Genomic DNA, 16,772 nt, shown 5'->3' on the forward strand with positions numbered 1-16,772 from the left:
AAGAATCTGACTTTAGAGATACACTCAGGATTAACTTAAGCTTAAAGTATGAATGAAAATATGAATCTTAAGGGTATTTTTCTAGTCACTAAACTAGGGATTTGCAGCAGCAGTAGAATGGAGAGAGAGACCAAAAGAATGAAAAGTACATTCATTTACTAATAAAGGAATGGGGAAAGAATAGCCCTTCATGGGCAAAAGCTTCTACCACGAACATTTATTTTTGTTAAAGCAGATTATAAATTTTCATCAGTACAAATATATATAACTTACATTTGATTGTAAGGCCAACGTTCAAAAGTAAAAATGAGATGAGCTCTCTTATTGTTATCCGAGGTCAAGAGGCTGCAACTGTCAAGGGGATGTTCTCACCGAAAGGAGGTTTGGGAGAAGAGGACACACACAAAGCTAATAAAACCAGAATCCCCATCCCCATCCCCACAAAACTCATGGGAACAAAATTTAAAGGATAAAACAAAACCCATCAAGACCCATATTACAAACCAATATGGTAACCTGTGTTCCCTTCTATGGTATGATTATGTCATGTTACCTTAGTGTTAAAGGATTAACATAAGGAAATTGCAGCAATATATGAAAGATACATTCTCTATACAGCATATTTAGATTGATTCCATTAAAATAATGACATTAGAATTCCATCATAAGCTTAAAACCAGGACAATACTGCTTTTCCTTTATTTAAAAAAAAACTACAACCTAATGACTGTATTGGTCATAAGCATGATTGTTGTTGCAATGTGCTACTTACAATGAAGGACAGAAAACAAGCTAGGGATCCTGTCTGCAGCTTCCAGCCTTCCCTCTTTTTACTTCAGTAGGCATCAATGATAAATCAATCTTATGTACAATTTCTTACAACTAACCCCTTTACCTTTGGCAAGATTACTTACAACTCATACAACTTTTTAATATCTGAGAACTATTTAAAATATTCTAAATGCATAAAAATAAAGATTTTGGCTTTTGATATATATAATATTTATTCTGTTACTCAAAATGGAAGCTCAACTTCTCCCCCAAAATATAGCTCTGCTGGGCAGTTGCTGATATGCCCTCCTGGGAATTCTGGCAGCAGAGCCTGCCTCTCTCTTCCCTAGCCTGAGCACAAACCACCCTGTTCTTTCTTGATTTCGAATACAGGCCACTACTGACAGGAGGCAGGTGAATGGCCTGAAAAACAAAGGGAGATTGCTTTGCTTCCTGTTGTTTTATATTTCAGTAAATGTGCTTTGAATATAGATTCTTGTTCAGATACTTTGCCTCTCTGTTGCTAGAGATTTGTAAGGGGGTGAGGGAAGAAGGAGTACAGAAAGCAACATTTCCTTGACTTCTTTAGTCTAATTGCAAGGCAGCTTTTCTCTAGGAATGCTTTTTCCCACATCTTTCAAAATCACCCCTCACAGTACTCTGGGCCTGGACTTGTTCCTTGGGACCTTTGGGATTAGTGAAAAGAGTACTAATCAGGAGACAAAGTCTGTTTTGCTCCTTTGACCTCTACCCCCTGCTCCCTGTCTGGTATGGACAAGATACACAGCCATAGGGATTGCTTAAAGTTCAATTTCAAACGTCTTCTGTAAGTCACTGGAGAAAGGGTTGGTAGGGGAGGGATTAGTACGCTGCTTGGACTTGTTTTCTAATGCAGCCCACTGGGCTTCAAAAGGATCCACCGGGCAGGTGCCTGTAGGAACCTCTGTATGCTTGTCTGCTGAGGCCAACCTGCCATCATCTATACCATTGAAAGCTGCAGAACCGTTGAGGTGCTGAGCAGGAGGCTTAAAGAAGGGACTGCTGGTAGCACTGCTTGCCTCGTAATGAGGGAATGTCTGCTGCCTGACCAGGCTGGGTGACTGATGGGGGTGGGCAGCCTGAGGGTGGCCTGCAGTGCCAAATACGTTGGCCACCATCTGGGAGGGAGTGATGCCCACCACAGGCACATTAGGGGCTGGATAGGGCATTCCATTGGCCACAGGATAAGACTGGGCAGGGACAAAGGCTGGCTGCAGGGCTGGGACTACACCCACTGGCACAGGCTGAGAGGTGAGGAATGCATTCCCTTGGAAAGGTGGTGCTGGCTGGGAGATGGCAGTGGGTGGAGGAGGCTGGAGAACTGGCTGCAGAGGAGCAGCTGATGCCTGGGGCTGCTGAGCCCGGATGCTCTTAGACACCTCTTCTAACCATCGGTCGGCCTCAGAGGGAGTACGTCTATGACCGGCCTGGAAGAGACCTGGAGAGGCAGCACCAGAAGATTGACCCCACTCGGTCCCTGGAACCAACAAGATGGGAGACAAAAGAATCCGTTAGGGGCATCTTTCCTCACCTTATTTGAATGATCCTAACATGTACAACATGTCACCCCAGTGGGACATTTTGTGGTTTTGATAGGTAGGAGGAAAGTCTATTACCAACTGGGATTTTGTAGTAGGATGAAGAAAACTTGTCAAGACCATGCTGCTGTGTCAGCCACACTGAAGCACTGTCTAGATATAGCTCAAATGCATTAAACCAAGGCAGCTGACTGATGTCAGAAACCCCTCCCTGTTGGTATGGCTCATCCACAATACAGAAACTAGCTGGTTGTGGTGGCTCGCACCTGTCATCCCGGCTACTTGTGAGGTTGAGGCAGGAGGACTACTTGAGCCCAAGAGTTCGAGGCTGCAGTGAGCTATGACTATGCCACTGCAGTCTGGCCTGGGCAACACAGTGAGAACTCTGTCTTTAAAAAAAAAAAAAAAAAAACAAAAAAACCCAGGCGTGCCGAGGTGGGCAGATCACCTAAGGTCAAGAGATCGAGACTATCCTGGCCAACATGATGAAACCCCGTCTCTACTAAAAATATAAAAATTAGCTGGGCGTGGTGATATGTATCTGTAGTCCCAGCTACTCAGGAGGCTAAGGCAAGAGAATTGCTTGAACCTGAGAGGCAGAGGGTGCAGTGAACCGAGATACTCTGGCCTGGTGACAGAGCAAGACTCTGTCTCAGAAAACGAACAAACAAAAAAAACCTAGCTTGCACATCCTCTAAAGGGCCCAAGGCAATTCATCTTCTGCTCTCACACAGCAAAAAGAAAATAACCAGTAATCTGGCCATATCTTGCTGGCCCCTGCCTGGCTTCCAGAAATATGTTGTCTTTGTGGTGAACTGCCTGTATTACTTATGTTAAAACCTTTTGAGGCCAGGTGTGGTGGCTCACACCTATAATCCCAGCACTTTTGGAGGCCAAGGTGGGTGGATCACGAGGTCAGTTCAAAACCAGCCTGGCCAACATGGTGAAACCCCATTTCTGCTAAAAGTACAAAAATGAGTTGGGCATGGTGACATGTACCTGTAGTCCCAGCTACTCGGGAGGCTGAGGCAGGAGAGTTGCTTGAACCCTAGAGATGGAGGTTGCAGTGAGCCAAGATTGTGCCACTGCACTCCAGCCTGGGTGACAGAACAATACTCCGTCTCAAAAAAAAAAAAAAAATTTTTTTTGGTTATTATAATAGATGTTTTTTACAGAAAAACTAGAAGGTACAAAAAAGCAAAAATGAAGTGCTTTTTGTAACACTTTTTGTAGGCCTCCTATTGTACGAGGCAGGGCCTCCTCTTTCTACAGGCATGTCTGCACGTCACCAAATCCAGTGATGGATTTTCTGAGGTGGGGCCCTGGAATCTGCTTTTTTTTTTTCTTTTTTTGAGACAGAGTATTGCTCTGGCGCTCAGGCTGGAGTGCAGTGGCACAATCTTGGCTCACTGCAACCTCCGTCTCCTGGGTTCAAGCGATTCTCCTGCCTCAGCCTCAAGTAGCTAGGACTAGACTATATGTGCATGCCACCACGTCTGGCTAAATAAAGACAGGGTTTCACCATGTTGGCCAGGATGGTCTCAATCTCCTGACCTCGTGATCCACCCACCTCGGCCTCCCAAACTGCTGGGATTACAGGAATGAGTCACCACGCCTAGCCGGAATCTGTATTTTATAAAAGCTCTACGGATGGTTTGGTTCCACAGTCCTAATGACTATTAGTCTCTCTTTTGTTCTCCTTCACCATCCTTATGTAAGCAGCTTATTTTCAGGAGGGAACGTAGGTTTCCTGAAAGGATTCCTCCCTAGTTCCCACTCAGCTAACTGGCTGAGTTTTAGAACCAGGGTCACTTATCTGATCCCAGAAATCCTCAACACCATCTGTGGCCACCTTACCCGAACATGTGGCTGCAATTTCCTTGTTAGCAGCATCAGGGGCATGGGCCCAAGGGTTGGTTTCACGCACAGGCATTGCTACGGGTGCTAGAGCAGTATGGGCTGGCTTAGCAGCAAGCACATGGAAGGCTGAGTCAGTGCCATTAGCTACAATGGGAGCAGACAACATCAATGGAGTTAATTCATGCAGGGTGTACAAGTGATCCCTTGGAGCTGCGTCAGTCAAGTGAATGTACAATACTGGTGGAATGGAGAGAGAGAAGAGTTGATATTTGGGAAAACCATGATATCTTGCATTGGATGTACATACCATTAGGCAAAGAAGGAATTAGAGGTTGTAATTTTTAAATGGTTGTATAGTAAAGTCAAATGACTGTCCTAGGAAAATATGTTCATGGGGAGAGGGGAAATGAAACCTACAACAACAATTTCAAATTAAGGTGAACAGAGCTGCTCTGTCTTAGGAGTAGCAAAAAATATCTAACTATTCTAAATATAGCTTAGCCTTTGGCACAATGAAGTAGGTACAGCATTTCCCTCTTCTTCACTTTTCCAAAAGGTCAAATTATGTTAACAATAATACTGGTTAAAAATAGGCCAGGCATGGTGGCTTATGCCTGTAATCCCAGCACTTTGGGAGGCTGAGGTGGGTGGATCACCTGAGGTCAGGAGTTCGAGACCAGCCTGGCTAGCATGGCGAAACCCCGTCTCTACTAAAAATACAAAAATTAGCTGGGCGTGGCGGCGTGCACTTGTAATCCTAGCTACTAGGGAGGCTGAGGCAGGAGAATCGCTTGAACCTGGGAGGCGGAGGTTGCAATGAACCGGGATCACACCACTGCACTCCAGCCTGGGCAACAGAGTAAGACTCCATCTCAAAAAAAAAAAAAAAAATTACTCCTTGTTTCCTTTTCAAAAGTTAAAATGTGTACATGATTCGTTATTATGTGCTAGTCATTAAGCTAATATTTTACATGCATCATTTCATTTAATTCTCTCGAAAACCCCATGAGTCTGGTATTATCCCCCTATTACAGATGAGAAATCAAAGTTGGTATGTTTTCATTTGCTTGATAAATTTGTAATTTGCTACAGAATTAATTTCAACTTTTTACAAAGATGTTTTCCCCCCCTGTGATGTTTACAATATTACAAAGTACCTACTATTCTTTCCTCATCTCCCCTTATTAAAATCTGCAAACGCTTGTTCCTTTTATTCCAGATATCTATATTAGTTTCTACTCCTTAGCCCAACTCTCAATAACATTTAGTATGGTGTAGACAAGCACCTTCCCCTGACCTACAATATAATTATGTCCTTTTTAGGACTGGACAGCCTATGCCTATGGTGTTGGTACCATGTATATATATTTGAGATGGGGTCTCGCTCTTGTCACCCAGGCTGGAGTGCAATGATCTCGGCTCACTGCAACCTCTGGCTCCCAGGTTCAAGTGATTCTCCTGCCTCAGCCTCCCGAGTAGCTGAGATTACAGGTGCCTGCCACCATGCCCGGCTAACTTTTGTATTTTTAGTAGAGACGGGGTTTCATCATGTTGGCTAGGCTGGTCTCAAACTCCTGACCTCCGGCGATCTGCCTGCCTCAGCCTCCCAAAGTGTTGGGATTATAGGCGTGAGCCACTGCGCCTGGCCGGTGTTGGTACTATTTACCTAGGATTTGTCTAAAAGACTACCTTTGCTTTTTCGTTGACAAAATAAATTTTTTTTCACCTAGAAACTGGGAGCCCTTCAAAGGCAGGGAAAGGAAACTGAAATATTCAATTGTGTGCACTTAGTGCCTTGTAGGCAGGCAGAATCAGCAGATTGTAATGGGTACTATATTCAGGAAGACCTGAGTTTAAATCCTGTCTGTATGATTTGGGCAATTTACTTATCCTCTCTGAGCCTCTTTTTTTTTTTTCATCTGTAACACCTAACTCACAAGGTTGTTGTGGGGATTAAATGAAATAATGCATGAATACCTATCACAATGTGGCAAGCAATGTGTAAGTGCTCAATAAATTGTGCCTATTATTACTGGTATTATAAATGTTTGTTAGATGACATGAAAAGTCATTTGGTATACATGACTATGAAGGTTTATTAAAAAGAAAAAGAAGGCCGGGCGCGGTGGCTCAAGCCTGTAATCCCAGCACTTTGGGAGGCTGAGACGGGCGGGTCACGAGGTCAGGAGATCGAGACCATCCTGGCTAACATGGTGAAACCCCGTCTCTACTAAAAAATACAAAAAACTAGCCGGGCGAGGTAGCGGGCGCCTGTAGTCCCAGCTATTCGGGAGGCTGAGGCAGGAGAATGGCGTAAACCCGGGAGGCGGAGCTTGCAGTGAGCTGAGATCCGGCCACTGCACTCCAGCCTGGGCGGCAGAGCGAGACTCCGTCTCAAAAAAAAAAAAAAAAAAAGAAAAAGAAAAAGACCCTTGGAGGAAAAGCGTGCAGTTCTTCCAGTAGAAGCAGGGCACTATCTCCAGAGTAAAACTTTCTCTGAGCTCCTTTCGAAAGAAACGGAGAAACAGCAATTATAGCCGCTGAAATTCTACAAGTCTGTAATTTAAGTTACATAAATTCTTTGCTGACCTCCAAGTCAATATCCACTATTTAGTATCTCTGAAAACAACTTTTAACTCTTCAATGCCACAAACGCAAATTTTAAGATACTTGTTATAGAAGATGAACTACAGAGCTCAAAGGAGTGCCTTTTTCTTTATGAGCCTCTCTGACAGGGCAGAGACTAGGTGAGTCCAGGGCTTGTCAACCTTGGCACCACTGACATTTTGGGCTGGATAATCCTTTGTTGTGGGTGCTGTCCTTTACACTGAAGGATGTTTAGTGGCATTCTTGGCCTCTAACCACATGCCAGTAACACCCCCAACCCCCAACTTGTAAAGCCCCAAAATGTCTCCAGACAGTGAATGACAAATTTTGCCCCTGGTTGAGAACAACTACACTAAAGAAAGCATAACCTTTGAACCAATTCTGATGATTACTGCTTTTGGGAAACTGGCTGGGTATGCTGATCTTTAACAGTCAAGTGGGAAATAAAGTAGTAGGTTGGGACTATAGAAATTTCTTACAGAATGGGGTGAAAGATGGGCACATGCAGAATGACAAACACAGACATCTTAGAAAACAGGAAGGGGAACAAAGCACAAAGACATTGTTGAATAGAGAAATCAATGAATCTAAGACATCAAATAAGAAATTAATGGGTCTGACCAGGTGTTGGGAAGCTCAGGATGCCAACTTACAGTCAGTGAGCAGTGTACTAAAAGTACTGGTTGTAAAGAGAACAGCTGAGCAGGTCAGAGGGCACCAACCTTGGAAGGTAGGAGATTGTGGTGCCACCACTGTCACTGGTTTGGTCATTGGAGCAGATGAGAAGGGGTCCTCAGGTGTGCTGAAGGCATTGGTGATCTGTGAGCACAGGGAGCTGATGCTCTCTGCCTCCCCTTCTACCTCTGGCACTGCAAGGCAAACAGAAAATGGCTCCAGACACAAAAACAGAATAATTCTGAAATTTGACAGTATGATGCAAGCTGGCATTTTATACAGTATCTCTTGTTTATGGAAAAAAAGGCTCAATTAACTGTATGGCGGGGCTACAAAACCAGTTTCAAAAAATTTACTGGCCACAATTTCATTGGCTTTTCAGATGGGAAAGTATAAAATGTCAACAATTAATGTACTAAGGCACATCTTCCTCTCTTATTTCTTCATTTCCTCCTCTTATAACACTGTTGGGAATCTGTCCTTTTTGTGCCAAGATGTTTAGCTAGCCAGATCTTTCTAGAAGACATATGCAACCTGTATGCCTTCCAACGTGTTCTCAAGGCTGTGATCTGAATTAGGTTCTGGAGCCTTTAGTAATTCTGTCAGGAAAATGGGTTAAAGTCTGGGACACTAGTGGATGCTCAGTGCTTTTCTCTGTAACAACTATGATAATATCATCAATCTCATTTTTCTCCAAAGTCTCTAGTACTTAGCATATGATCATGTAACATGAAAAAGTGAGCAGAGGTGTAGGACGCTAGGGCCTTTAATCTTAATACAGACTCTAGGATACTTTTGTATCACTAAGGAAGCTAATTATGTGTGCTAAAGCTCTGTTTGCTCATCTGTAAAGAGAATAATAGTTTTTATTCCCTGTCTGCCCTAGAAGGAGACTGAGCTGAAATGAGGTACCTGAGCTGAGAGCTGAAAAGACCCTCTGTAATCATCTAGTCCAACTATTCTTTAGGCCTAGTTTCATCTGTCAGATGAACTTAACTCTGTACTTTTATACCATCAGTAGGAATGGCCTATTGAGACAGCTTCCTCATATTCTGTTATAGCAATGGCTTGACATGTCTCAGAGCGAGGTAAAATAGAGCCCAACAAAACCACTGACCAGATCTAATACTTTAGCTACAGATTTTATGATGAGGATAGACCTATAGGGGCTGGCATAGCTGTACAGAGGCCACACAAAGGCCTGTGGGACAGTTCTGAAAGGTAATGAATATTTGTGAACAAGTCCATTGTCTGTGATGAACAACAGATCTTAGATGTACACGAGACACCTGTCTAGAGTTTCCTCCCTATGGAGCCAACCAGCCAGAAGGACAATGAGCACATATCCATTTCTTCTGCTGGTAATGCTATGTGTTTCTAAGGCCTCTTTAATTAATTCCCTGCTGGGTCCCAAATGGCAGAATAAGAATAGAAACTTGAGACCCTTGATGTTTGGAAGCAGGTTGGCTGAGAGGCAGTGAATGCCCTTACATCGAGACAAACCACAAATCTTGAGGCTTGGGCTAGAAATTCCACAATGGCTCTGATGCCTGTTTGTTGAAGAGAAATTATGGATTTACATCCCCCTCCATGGACCTTAGTTTTCCCACTATGGGAAATGACAAAAGATAACAACTATCAACCAACCTCAGGGAAAGAGGAATGCCTAGTTTAATGGGATCAGTGTCTTCATGGGAAGTGATGAGAATGCTTCAGTGCTCGAGTACCCAGTGAGTCAGGTAGATGCTACATTACCTGCATTTTTAATGGGGAAATCAGTCTTCCTCTGCATAGTGGAAGGCAACTCATTGATGCGTAGGGATAGTTGGCGTTTAAAGGGTGACATCTTCTGGCTAAGAGCAGGAAATCCTCGGAAAGAGCCTTGGCGAGCAAGCTGTTCAATTGGAGCATGCCGGCGTGGGATGGCATGAGGATTGTTCATCTCCAGAGAGGTCGTGGCATCAGAAGTAGGAGAGGTGGGAGAGGATGGGGATGGAGCAGTGTTGCCAGGGGCCACTGATGAACCAACGACTATCTTATCTGTTTCAGCTCAAGAAAATAAAGAGAATGAAGACCTTAGCAATGTCTTCAAATAATTTGAGTTTACAGAGCTGACAAATGTGAAAGCCCTCTAGGTCCTTTTACCCATTTCCTTCCCAATGTCTCTTAAAAGGTAAGTTAGAAGTAGGGTTCAGATCCATTTTCCAGACAGATAAAAGGCTTAGTAATGTACTATATGTCTACTAAGACAGAAATGTTAGATCTTTTATTCTCATTCAGTGATTTATAAATTAAGACTGTGAACAAGATCTTAAAAACCCAGTTCCTATGAATTCCTAATATATGGTCTTTTAAAGAATGATTCATGATTTTCAATGCTTGTGTGTTAGGGGAGGAGAACTTTGGGAACTGCAGCATTAGAAAGGTCTAAATAAGCATAAGTTTAACCATGTATCTTTGATTAGGTGTCAAAGAATGTCATACATAACAGTCTTTATTTATTTACTGTTGGAGATGGAGTTTCGCTCTTTTTGCCCAGGCTGGAGTGCAATGGCATGATCTCGGCTCACTGCAACCTCCACCTCCCAGGTTCAAGTGATTCTCCTGCCTCAGCCTCCCAAGTAGCTGGGATTATAGGTGCATGCCACCACACCCAACTAATTTTGTTTTTTTTTTTTTTTGAGATGCAAGCTCCGCCTCCCGGGTTCCCGCCATTCTCCTGCCTCAGCCTCCCCAGTAGCTGGGACTACAGGCGCCCGCCACCTCGCCCGGCTAGTTTTTTGTATTTTTTAGTAGAGACGGGTTTTCACCGTGTTAGCCAGGATGGTCTCGATCTCCTGACCTCGTGATCCACCCGTCTCGGCCTCCCAAAGTGCTGGGATTACAGGCTTGAGCCACTGCGCCCGGCCCTAATTTTTTATTTTTAATAGACACGAGGTTTCATCATGTTGGTCAGGCTGGTCACAAACTCCTGACTTCAGGTGATGCACCTGCCTCGGCCTCCCAAAGTGCTGGGATTACAAGCGTGAGCCACCACGCCCAACCTAAAGCAGTCTTTAAATCATGCATTTGTGGTTCATTTGAATAAAAGCATGCAGTAAATAAAATTTTGAACTGGATTAAATTTGATTAAATATAAGACTGTGGGTACCAGTCGAGTCCCATTCTGATTGTGACAAATCTCAACCACCAACTCTCACAATCCTTTGTAGATCTTGGGACTCAATCTCTTTGCAGTTGCTGTACATAACAATGAATATTATTTGGTGGTATTAAAGAACATGCTTAATTAGTGAATAGTCTGAAGACCACTAAAGCATATTAAATAACAGTAATACAGGTTAAATTTTCTAGTATAGATAGCATGATTTTTTTCCCCCTTTGGCTTCCTGGTGGAAATATTCACAAGAAATGAAAAAAAATCACTATCAATAATTTCATTTCAAATAAAAATATGTATGCTTTTTTTTTGGAGGGGGGTTAAGAATTAGAGCTGTTTGGGTCAGTATTTTAGTCAATGCTGCTATCTAAAAGGGCTGGTTTAAGGCCAGGTGCAGTGGCTCACACCTGTAATTCCAGCACTTTAGGAGGCCAAAGCAGGCAGATCAACTGAGATCAGGAGTTCAAGACCAGCCTGGCCCATCTCTACTAAAAATACAAACATTAGCTGGGTGTGGTGGCATGCACCTGTAATCCCAGCTACTCAGGAGGCTGAGGCAGGAGAATTGCTTGAACCCAGGAGGTGGAGGCTGCAGTCAGTGGAGACTGCGCCATTACATTCCAGCCTGGGCAACAGAACTAGACTCTGTCTCAAAAAAAAAAGGAAAAAAAAAAAACACAAATCAAACCAAAACAACAACAACAAAAGACTAGTTTAGAACTAAAAGGTTATAGTAAAAAAATTATCATATATATATATTTGTTTGTTTTTTTAAGAGACAGGGTTTTACTGTTACCCAGGCTGGAGGAGTGCAGTGGCATGATCACAGCTCACTGTAACCTTGTACTCCTGGGCTCCAGCAATCCTCTGGTCTCAGCCTCCCAAGTAGCTAGGATTATGGATGTGCACCACCAAATATGGATAATTAATTTTTTTTTTTTTTTTAGGGATAGGGTCTATGTTGTCCAGTCTGGTCACGAACTCCTGGCCTCAAGTGATCTTTCCTCCTCAGCCTCCTTAAGTACTGAGATTATAGCTGTGAGCCACTATACCTGGCCTCAAAATTATATTAATGTCTATTAGTTAACCTGAATTGTTTGTGCTTGTCTTGTTGGTTTTAACCCTACTTATATACAAGAATGCAAAAATATTTTCAAGCCCTATCATTTGGTTCTAAAATATACCCATCTCACATTTATAGACTGCCGACTAACTTGAATGTTTGTACAGGCATTTCTGCTGTGATGCCATGTGTACCTAAATAAAACACTCTATAAAATCACACCCTAAATTAAATTAACAGAGCTATGGGAAAAAGTTATAGGCTTACCTCTCAAAATCTATAGACTTTTGTGACTAGAAAGCACTAAAAACCAGCAATAATCTCATATAAGCAGTATTACTGTTAAATCTCTCTGCTAGCATCATAGTCTGTGGATGCTTTGCAGCCTTAAGCCCTGGGACCTGTGCTGCTTTCTTTAAGATGCAGGTACTTGCTTCATTTGCTTCTCATAGAGATCAGATGCATCCGAATTAAAAAGGTATCTCAGGATGGAAGGAAGCGGGTAAGAGATGTCTCTGCAGCTTCTTCAACCGCACTCTGATTCCTCAGGTAGCTTACTAGAATGGAGTACATATTTTTGAAGCCATTCAACTAGCCACTCTAAAGGAAGCAGTTTTTAAGATTTTCAGCTTTGTTATAAGGTTTTATATTGCTAAGGGTTCTCTTTGATTATGAGAAAACTTATCCCTGGTAGCTTCAAAATAATACCTTGTTGGGAAAAACTGCATTCCATAAATACACACTGTAGAACAGATTGTACCTTTCTTGGCATCTTGCATTTGTTTCATGATCTCCTCTCTTTCTGCTTGTTCAGTGGCTGTTGTGACACGGAATGATCCTTCTCTTGTAAAAGTGGTTCGACTAGCATCAAAAGTAGCAGTCACTCCACATTCCTTCTCCCGCTTCTGCTTGCGCTCTAAACAGGCTGCAAAAGCACAGCCTACTGCATGGCTCAACCTTTCACCCTGTAGAGAGCAGGTTTTAAAAGCTTTTCAGAATTACATTACTAACAATTACATAGAAATAAGTCCTTTTTTTTTGTTTTTGAGACAGAGTCTTGCTGTTACCCAGGCTGGAGTGCAGTGGCGCAGTCTCTGCTCACTGCAATCTCTGCCTCCAGGCTCAAATAATTCTCGTGCCTCAGCCTCCTGAGTAGTTGGGACTATAATCACGCACCACCACACCTGGCTAATTTTTGTATTTTTATTAGAGATGGGGTTTTGCTATGTCGGGCAGGCTGGTCTCCAACTCCTGGCTTCAAGTGGTCTACCTGCTTCAACCTCCCAAAGTGCTGGGATTACAGGCGTGAGCTACCACACTCGGCCCAAATAAGTCTGTTTTTATGAAAGCAAGATGTTGCAAATTCCAACTTAAAATTGTTTTAATATATTCTCATATGCCAAATTAATTTAAATGAATAAATTTTCTCAGGTAGTGCTTATGATGGTTCAATTCACTGTTACAAGCCTTGAAGTAAAGTGATAACCAGCAACCTGCGCTTTTGCAAGCAGCCATGGAGAACTCTTTATCACTTAGGCTCTGTCATGTCAGCCCTGGCCAACAGCTTAGAAGACTCTATGCAAGGTTTCAAGCCTTGACATGCAAGCTTCTAGTTGCCCTTTGGGGAAGGAGAGGGAATATTTACCAGCCATTTCTAAGAAACTACTGGAAAGGCAAGGCATATTTCAGGAGCTTAATGCAGTGTTAGTATGTCTAGGAAAAAAAGGTGCAAACTTAAAACTTCTGATAAACAAATACAATTCCAGTGATTAAAAAGGAATGCGGCTGGGCATGGTGGCTCACATCTGTAATCCCAGCACTTTGGGAGGCCGATGTGGGCAGATCGCTTGAGTCCAGGAGTTTGAGACCAGCCTGCATAATACAGTGAGACCCTGTCTCTATCAAAAAAAAAAAAAAAAAAAAGAAAATTAGGCCAGGTGGGATGGCTCACACCTGTAATCCCAGCACTTTGGGAGGCCGAGGTGGGTGGATCATGAGGTCAGGAGTTCGAGACCAGCCTGGCCAACACGGCAAAACCCCATCTCTACTAAAAACACAAAAATTAGCCGGGCGTGGTGGCGGGTGCCTGTAATCCCAGCTACTTGGGAGACTGAGACAGGAGAATTGCTTGAAGTTGGGAAGTAGAAGTTGCTGTGAGCTTAGATGGCACCATTGCACTCCAGCCCGGGCAACGAGAGCGAAACTCTGTCTCAAAAAATAAATAAAAATAAAAATAAAGGCCGGGTGCAGTGGCTCAAGCCTGTAATCCCAGCACTTTGGGAGGCTGAGGCGGGCAGATCACCTGAGGTCAGGAGTTCGAGACCAGCCTGATCAACATGGAGAAACCCTGTCTCTACTAAAAATACAAAATTAGTCAGGCATGATGGCGCATGCCTGTAATCCCAGCTACTCGGGAGGCTGAGGCAGGAGAATCACTTGAACTCAACCCGGGAGGTGGAGGTTGCGGTGAGCCAAGATCGTGCCACTGCACTCCAGCCTGGGCAACAGGAGCAAAACTCTGTCTCAAAAAAAAATAATAATTAAAAAAAAATAATAATAAAAAGAAAAGAAAATTAGTCGAGTGTGGTGGTGGTGTGTGTCTGTGGTCCTACTTGGGAGGTGGGAGGATCGCTTAAACCTACAGTAAGCTGTAATTGTGCCACTGCACTCCAGCCCGGGTGACATAGTGAGACCCTGTTTCAAAAAACACTAACAATGAGACAAACGCTTTGCTGTCTCCCCTTTCTGAAACCTCCCTCTAAGCAACCCTCCTCATTTATGGCCCTCAGTGCTTTTAGGTTTTCCCCCATACCTTTCCTATCTTCCTCTAGCTCTCTCTAATTCCCAACTCTACCTCCCAACCAAACACAGGCAAAAGCGAAAGCATGTTTTCATCCACACTGTCTACTTATAAAAGAATTAAGCAGAGAAAACCGATTTGTGTGTGGGAGGAGTGGAGGACGTATGTATATGAACAAAACGCTGCTTTATATAGATACACTGGATTACCCAGAGTCAATTTAATAAATTTAATGGATTATTTTTAGCAGGGTTATCTGTATTTTAAACCATTTTGCTAATTGTGGAATAAAAAATCTAGAGATGGTATAATTGTTGGCATCATTCACAGTGAGAAGAGATATTTGGGAACAGGAAGTCTTTTGTGGTGTTCTCAAAATCACACCACGTAGGCAGCTGCTCCTACACACAGCTCTGAACAAGTCGTTTCACTGGATTTTGCATGACAGTGTTAGTTATCATAAGGACAGGTAGAGGTTTAAAATGCTTTATGTCCCTAAGATTTTACTACCTTTGACTACTTTTTACTCTTTTAAAACTTTTAAACTTTTTAAAAAAACTTTTGACTACTTAAAGACTGACAGAATTACTCTATGAATCCACATGAGTTTCCATCTAACTTCCCAGTAGGACGATATTAGGCCAGACGTTAAAGCATGAAACAGGAGTACTGAAAGATTCTTCGAATGTGTTTGCATTTGAACGCAGCTCTATTATAAGGACAAAGCTACAGGTCAAGGAAGTTTATTCTTTCTCCTAGGCCTAGGGCAGAAGTTGTTGCAGAGTGACCTCATCCCCAACCAACAGCATCATCTGGGAACTTTAAGTGCAAATTCTGAAGTCCCAACCCCAAACTCACTGAATGAAAAACGCTGGAGATGGGGCCCAGCAATCTATGTTTTAAAGCAAGTCCTCCAGGTGATTTTGATACAGTAGAACTATTGGCCTAGGAGATTCAAACAGCCTGCCGGGCCATGATTTGACAATAAAATGGTTTTTAAATTAGTATCTGGAAACTCTTGAACTCCAGATTTTTAAAGTGTAGTGATAGCAAAATATACTAAATTTGTGGTTTACTTAGGGTCTGAGAAACAGAGGACAAAAGCATAGTTCAGTTACTTTAACTCATTTTCAAAGTACCTGTGTCAAACCAAGGAAGAACAGCTTAAACATTACTAGCTAAAATTTTTGGAGTAATGTGGGCCAGACCCTATGCTAAGTGTGCTTATACTCATTATCCAATTTAGTATTCACAACCACTTTCTCCATTTATAGAAGTATATACCAAGACAGAGAATGTTAAGTAACTTGCCCCAAATCCCACGCTAGTAAGAACCAGAATCAGAACTGAAACCCGTATCTGACTCAGAGCCTGAGTTCTTAGCATTTGTTTACACCAGTGTCTCAAAGATCTTTAAACAATTTTGGTCAATTTTTAACGCATAGCCACTACTTATCATCCAGATTAAACTTTGGCAAGAGCTTTACTCACCTGTAACCTCTGCCTCCTGGGTTCAAGCGATTCTCGTGCCTCGGCCTCCTGAATAACTGGGATTACAGGCACCCGCCACCATGGCCAGCTAATTTTTGTATTTTTAGTAGAGACAGGGTTTCATCATGTTGGCCAGGCTGGTCTTGAACTCCCGACCTCAAGTGATATGCCCACCTCGACCTCCCAAAGTGCTAGGATTACAGGTATGAGCCACCATGCCTGGCCTATTTTTGTTTTATTTTGAGATGGCGTCTTACTCTGTCATCTAGGCTGGAGTTCAGTGGCACAATCTTGGCTCACTGCAACCTCTGCATCCCGGTTCAAGCGATTCTCCTGAGTCAGTCTCCCAAGTAGCTGGGATTACAGGCATGCGCCACCACACCTGGCTAATTTTTGCATTTTTAGTAGAGACAGGGTTTTACCATGTTGGCCAGACTGGTCTTGAACCCTTGACCTCAGGTGATCTGCCCACCTCAGCCTCCCAAAGTGCTGGGATTACAGGTGTGAGCCACCATGCCCGGCCAGTATTTCTTTTCTTTTTTTTAAATGGAGTCTTACTCTGTTGCCCAGGATGGAGTCAGTGGCGCAATCTCAGCTCACTGCAACCTCCACCTCCTGGGTTCAAGCAATCCTTCTGCCTCAGCCTCCCGAGTAGCTGGGACTACAGGCATGTGCCACCATGCCTGGCTAATTTTTTTGTATTTTTAGTAGAGACGGGGGTTTCACCATATTGGCCAGGCTGGTCTTGAACTCCTGACCTTGTGATCT

The 16,772-nt window shown here is 43.1% G+C and overlaps 1 protein-coding gene across 50 annotated transcripts in view; it reads right to left on the reverse strand.

Moving 5' to 3' along the window:
- Positions 1–202: 202 nt before the first annotated feature.
- Positions 203–16,772, reverse strand: part of NUMB (NUMB endocytic adaptor protein) — a 193,616-nt gene continuing 177,046 nt past the window's right edge. For 15 of the 50 annotated variants that reach the window (XM_015144057.3, XM_015144052.3, XM_077941364.1 and 12 more), the window contains 5 exons: positions 12,474–12,678; positions 9,246–9,539; positions 7,538–7,684; positions 4,206–4,352; positions 203–2,287 (listed from right to left, as the gene is read on the reverse strand). In XM_015144057.3, coding sequence (XP_014999543.3) covers positions 1,572–2,287; positions 4,206–4,352; positions 7,538–7,684; positions 9,246–9,539; positions 12,474–12,678 — 1,509 coding nt within the window. In that variant the 3' untranslated portion in view covers positions 203–1,571. The remainder of the gene's footprint in view (positions 2,288–4,205; positions 4,353–7,537; positions 7,685–9,245; positions 9,540–12,473; positions 12,679–16,772) is intronic. The other 35 variants (XM_077941369.1, XM_077941361.1, XM_077941370.1 and 32 more) reach the window with 3 other exon arrangements.

Source organism: Macaca mulatta, chromosome 7 (assembly GCF_049350105.2).
Source record: "Macaca mulatta isolate MMU2019108-1 chromosome 7, T2T-MMU8v2.0, whole genome shotgun sequence".
Classification (NCBI taxonomy): domain Eukaryota; kingdom Metazoa; phylum Chordata; class Mammalia; order Primates; family Cercopithecidae; genus Macaca; species Macaca mulatta.